At 38.9% G+C, this 6,462-nt stretch overlaps 1 protein-coding gene across 2 annotated transcripts in view; it reads right to left on the bottom strand.

Annotated features, from left to right (window-relative positions):
* Positions 1 to 218: 218 nt before the first annotated feature.
* Positions 219 to 6,462, bottom strand: part of Grm7 (glutamate metabotropic receptor 7) — a 998,867-nt gene continuing 992,623 nt past the window's right edge. For both annotated transcript variants that reach the window (XM_008854801.2, XM_008854803.1), the window contains one exon: positions 219 to 1,467. Coding sequence is in view for 1 of the 2 variants with exons in the window: in XM_008854803.1 (XP_008853025.1) it covers positions 1,418 to 1,467 (50 nt within the window). In the remaining variant the exon portion in view is untranslated. The remainder of the gene's footprint in view (positions 1,468 to 6,462) is intronic.

The following is a 6,462-nucleotide window of genomic DNA, read 5'->3' as shown; positions in this document are numbered from 1 at the left end:
CTGAATTTTCAGGTTGAATTTCAGTTGTACAGAAAACAAATGCAAGGACTTTGTGGTTATTCCTTTCCTAAGTATGCACGTAGCTCCTCTGGATTTAGATACACACTTCAGCTATTATTGTAGCTTTGAACTCACAGCTTCAGAGGTCCATGTGGTTCTAGAACTCCTTACTCAGTTTTGGATAAATTGCATCCAAAAGGGAGAAAACAACTAAATTATTTACTGCAGAAAATAAAAAAGTTAACCAAAGTATTTTATTGATACATTCTTGGACAATACCACAGAATTGGAAGAGAATGGAAACCGGGTATTTTTCAGCAAGGGATTTTTTTTCACTAAATTGACACATAAGCAGCAAGATTAACGAAAGTACTTATTACAAACAGTAAAAAACATACATGCTTCTTTTTAAGTCCTTATCACATTTGTCAGTCATAGGGGGCATGAACAAAACCTCAAGACATGAGAAATCCATACTTTCCTTCAAATATCTTAATACTTATTAAAATTATTGCAAAATAGCCATGTACCTTAAATAAAATAACAAAGGAAAACACAAATACAAATATCAAACATAAATTATTAACATGTACTGTAAAATACATTACTGGCATGCATTCCAAGATCAAGACTTCTATTCCATTTAGCCAATGTTTTTCTTTCACATAACCTACCATTTACCAAAGATAGGTGGGGCATAGCTTTTCAGCACAGTTTTTGGTCTTTAAATATGTTTTTGAGTCTTTTAAAAAAAAATAACATTTTCCGTGGTACTATAGTCATACAGTCATATACAGATGTATGTGTGTGTGTGTGTGTGTGTGTGAGAGAGAGAGAGAGAGAGAGAGAGTTTGTGTTTTCTTATGTCTGCCGAGATCTTTTATTTTTTAATTGTTTCAAAAATTTCCCGAAGATTCCACCATCTGAGAGTCGGATAGGATTCTATGAAAACTGGGCATTCGAAAACAAACAGTGAACCAAGGTACAACATCGGGTGGCAAAGTGCAAATGTCCTCACAAACTGTACAGAAAATTTCAAAACCTTGCAGCCTGGAAGTCCATATGTAGAAAGACAAGTCAGCCCCCCCCCCAACCCCAAAAAACTGTCCTGAGGCTCTCCGGGATTCATCCCAAAGAGCCGGGTGGGACTTGAGTCTCAATGCTCCCTTTGGTCTGGGAGTCCAGAATTGCAGCCAAAATGGCAGTGCTGATGCCAGTGACTTATTAAGCCAAGATAAAGTAAGAATATCTCATGAAGCAGCTGTTTAGGACACATGGATCCTCTAACGTTGGTCTCCCGGCCGGGGAAGCTCCTCCGGTGATGGGAAGTGGGCAGGACCAAAAGAGTCCTATGCCAGGTTGGGTGACGGAAAACCTGAGGATCTTCCTCCTCCGCGGTTCCATGGGATGGAACAGGTTAGATAACCAGGTTATTATAACTGACATACTTCTTTTTTGCAGCAGGGCCTGGTTGGGAAAGAAAAAAGAGAAAAGTCAGTTGTGGCAATGACCCTGCTTCAAAAGATAGAATGCTGACTTCCGGCACAAAGTTGAGACAGGATAAGACATTGCTGGAACACAAACACCTTTGCATTTCTCTATGAACTTTCTTTAAAAATTCTTTTTATTGATTTATTTTTATTTTATGTGTATGAACATTTTGCTTCCATATACGCAAGTGCACCTGTGCATGCTGGGCCAGAAGAGGGTGATGGATACCCTGGAACTCGCGTCAAAAAGGCCAGTTCTTTGCCACCATGTGGGTGCTGGGAACCAGATCCAGATCTTCTGTAAGAGTGACCAGTGCTCTTTACTGCTCAGCCACCTCTTCAGCCTCATTTCTTCATAAGCTTTGGTGCTAAAAATCTATACCTGCTGGTGATACTCGACTCATTCAGATGCCTCCAGCTGCTCACGTTTTGAGTCTAAAAGGTCATCAGATTTATCAATGCTTGCCATGTTTTCTAATTAGCCAACCCCGAGCATCAAGAGTCTTCCCACTGTTGCAGTAGGTTTCAATCGTTTGATCATCCTCCCAACCTTTTCGTAATGAGTGCCCCCTGCCAGGAGAGGATCTGTCCTGGGTCATTGGAATGAATTTTCCTGGACTAGAGATTAGGTCACGCAGAATGCCTTCCCCGGTTATTATTCATACAGTCAAATGAGTACAGATCACCTCTCCAACTTCACCGGGATTGTGTAAATGAACTCTGCAGAACTGTTTTCATTTAGACTTGAAGCACACCCAGAAATCCTAGCCATCTCAACACGCACAATCTACATTTCTTTTCCTTGGATGAAGAACAACTTCCTTTTCTATTTGATAGTGATTCTGGGACTGTTTCCTTCACACACTCATTGGGTAAATCCATTGGTTCTCCCAAAGCAGACACAGAGCTAAACACTGATGGTTAGCTGAGTAGCAAACAGACCTCTCTGTGTGTTTTGGAAGCAGACTCCAAGGTCCCATAGTGTGACTGCTTTTGGTTCAGGTTCTCAGTACCATACAACACAACGTCTGTAATGTGATGGGTTCTTGACTCATTCAACCTTATTCATTTTGTATCATCTTTTATTGGGCATAATAGAATCACTCTCATGTGCAATTGACCAATTTTGCTTATTCCTCTTAGATTCTAATAGAATTATTCATTGAGCACAGAGCACTAGCAAGAACTTTTCCAGAACTCTTAAGCAATGTGAACTTAGAGGACCAAGCAGCTTTATCAACATGCTGAGATCTGGCATCTGCTCTTTGGGTAATGTGTCTGCTACATTCTAAGTACATATATGATCACGTAATTTTTCAAAATATTGTCCACAGTGTAGAAATTCTACTCTCATTTTCTGGATTCAAAATGAAGACATACCCTCTGGGGAGTCTGGACTGGAAGACGCATTTTTCTGTTACAGCAGATTGTTTTTAGTATATAAATTTAAAGGAGAACAGAATTAATGAAAGTGAGGTTCTCCTAAAGGCTCTAGTAAAAAAACTTAATGTCTGGTCATCTGATGAGCACATAGATGTAGCCTCAGTATTTCCCAAGTCAGAATTCTAAGAACATCTCTGTGACTGCTACAGTCAGTATCCATTATCTTTAGCAATTGGTTAGTTTGGGGTACAGGAGGAAAAATGACTTTCTTTTTCTTAGTTTTGGTTTTTGATATGGGGTTTCCTACACCCTAAGCTGCCTTTGAACTCATTATGTAGCCAAGAATGACCTTGAACTTAGGATCTCTCTGCCTCCACCTGTAGAATGCCAGGATTATAGGCATGGACAACCACACTCAGCGTATGCAGTGCTGGAGATCAGATCCAGGGCTGAGTGCATGCTAGGCAATTCGCTCTTCCAACTGAGCTACATCCCCAGTCCTCAATGAAGAAAACTTTCTAAAGGTGTTTCCTGATTCCAAAGCTTATTTATGAAGTCATAGCCAGACAACCTTAGCTGACACTGGTGAGTCACAGAGATAGCATGCCCTGTCAAATACCAAAGAGCTAATTACCCTCCAGACCAAAGGGGAAGAAAACAAAAACTCCAGAAGCTTGTGCTGACCTAAATATCTGAGGTGCCTCTTTTGTGTGATTAATTAAGACTGCTTTCTCTGCAAGCATAACTGTCTTGTAAAAAAAAAGTCATAATTGAATTTCCTCAAATAGGTTACTATATAACACCAGTGACTCAGAAAGAATTTTTACCAAAATAGTAGGTTAGAAAATATCATTCTTGTGTTATAACAACCAGTAGTTTGAATTAGCTTAAATTAAAACCAAGATAAAGTTAGGCTGTCTGAAAATTAGAAATAAGGGGCTGGTGAGGTTACTTAGCAGGTAAAGATATTTGCCACCAAGCCTAATGACCTCGGTGTGATTTTCATGACCCAGATGGAGAAAGGAGAAAACTCTCACCTCCAGACAAGCACTGTGGCACATGTGTGCCCAGACATGTACACACACAAGGAAGAATAATTAATGGTATTAATAAAAAGAAGTAGAAATTAGGACTAGAAGTGTAACCTAATTGACAGAGTGCTTGTCTGGCATGCACAAAGCCCTGAGTTCTATCCTAAGGACCATAGAAACCTAGCATGGTGGTGCATACCTCTTATCTCAGCTGGAAGAAAGAAGATCAGGAGTTCAATGTCATCTTCAGCTACACAGGAGGTTCAAGGCCAGCCTGGGCTTCATGTACCCTTGTCTCACCACCACCACCACAATGGTGCAGAAACCAAAACTTAGAAATTATGTTTTTAAGAACATGGCAGGACTTGCTGAAGCTTTGTAGGGATTAGCCTATGCTTTTGAAATGCTATAAATGTAATTTATGTTTGCCATTTTATACAGAAGGGGAAGGGAGCCTGGGCTCAGAAGGGCTAGCATTCCAGAACCAGGCTGAATGATGATACTTGAGTCTCTCCTTTCTTATTAAAGTTCTGATGGAAACAACCATGCAACCTTAGACTCACCTGCCCTGGGTTCTGATTCTTCTCCATCACTTACATGAGGTAGGATTAGAACAGTGTCAGGAGGCTGAACTTTTGGGATCTTTATGAAATGAGAGCAGAAATTCAGACCCTGTAGACCATTGATAGCATGGATGTCCAAATTATCTCAGTATCTTAGTGTGGAATATGATATATAAATGTATTTTTAAGTTAAAAAATTCTATACAAACGATAAGCCTTGGTAGATGATTTCTTTGCAGAATTGCTTTAGAGCATTGCAGGAAAGTTATAATGAAGTTCACACCGTTTATAGAATGTCAATTTCTGTCTTTTTTCACAGCAATGTCCAATGTATTATAATGTTTAATTTTAAACCATTCTGGTCTCATGAGTAAATAAACGAAGTGTCAACAGTGCTGGTAATTCTATTCCTTTAAATAGCAATGTGTCTTATGGTCTAGGAAAGAATTGCCTAGCTTATAATAGTTGTCCAATGAAACAGTTGCTAAAGAGATATGCCTTTGTTTTTTGAAAAGGCTAGAGCTTTTTATTGATATTTATATATTTTTATTGATGCTTTATTTTATTTATTTATTTTTCTGGTTTTGTTGAGACAGGGTCTCCCCTGTACCCCCCGCTGACCTGCAGTTCACTAAGTAGAACAGGCTGGCCTTGAATTCACAGAGATCTGCCTGCCTCTGCCTCCTGAGTGCTGGGATCAAAGGTGTGTGCCACCGGGCCCAGCTGATGCTTTATTTTTTTAAGAAGAAACAGGAGTAGGTTGTGTTGCACTTACTGAATTTTTAAAATTTTGTTTACTTTTATGTGTTTGTTTTTTTTCTGCATGTAAGCACACCATGGTATTCAATTCCCACAGAGGCCAGAAGAGAGAATTAGATCCCCTGGAACTAGAGTTGTGGATAGTTGTGAGCCACCATGTATGTGCTGGGAACTAAACCTTGGTCCTTTGTAAGAGTAGCCAGTGCTCTTCAACTCTAAGCCATCCCTCTAACCCCCATTACTGAATTTTTGAGAGCTGTCTACATCAGTTATCTTTAGAGCATGGTATTTCAGAGAATAGACATTTGGAGTAAGAAAGTATTAAGGACGTTGTTTTCATTTATGTGTATGAGTATTTTGCCTATATGTGTGTAAGTATGCTACATGCATGCAATTCCTACAGAAGTCAGAAGAGGGAATCAGATCCCCTGGAACTGGAGTTGCAGAGAACTGTGAGCCACCATGTGGCTGGATACCAAACCTGAGTCCTCTGCAAGAGCAGTCAGTTCTTTTAACTGCTCAGCTGTCTCTCCATCCCAAGCACATTGAAAATTTAAAATTATTATTAATACACATCTGCTACTTAAGAATGATCAGGCATTGAAATCATTCTTGTCAAACTCTTATTTTGACATTAAGTTCAATGAGTTAATTTCACTTAATTTTCTCTTAGATTATTTTTTAAAATAGTTTGAGTATGGGATAGTGGGAGTCATGGCATACTTGTGGAGGTCAGAGGAAAACTTTTGGGAGTTAGTGTTCTCCTTCTAATACGTGGGACCAAGGAATCCAACTCAGGTGGTAAGGCTTGGAAGCAGCAACCTTTACTAACTGAGGCAATAAGATTAAAGAAAGTATAGAAAAAAGAAAAAAAATTACAAAACATGAAAAAAGAAAAAAAAATCCCGTGAATATCATGGGAAAATAAAGAATAAATAAAAATGAAAATGGAATCTTTTCACTGGTCCATTTTTAATTTCCTTAACTTTATAAATAATCAGGAATTTTATGTTTTATTACCTATATACCATGTGTTCTCAGCTTTTTATTTTGAAAAACTGTAGTTACGTAAATAAATGTATGTGGAAGGACATGGATGGATTCAGAAAAGTGAAACAAAAAGTGTTTTGCACCCTTAAACACTACACATGTAAAAATAATGGCATCTTATCCACAGACAGGAGATAAGCATTTAAAAGCTCCCTACTCTCACCCTCACCCTCCATAACCATTGTC

Source organism: Nannospalax galili, unplaced genomic scaffold (assembly GCF_000622305.1).
Source record: "Nannospalax galili isolate Female #2095 unplaced genomic scaffold, S.galili_v1.0 scaffold406, whole genome shotgun sequence".
NCBI classification, from domain to species: Eukaryota; Metazoa; Chordata; class Mammalia; order Rodentia; family Spalacidae; genus Nannospalax; species Nannospalax galili.
The sequence above is the reverse complement of the archived record's forward strand: the minus strand, read 5'-3'. Positions and strand labels throughout refer to the sequence as shown.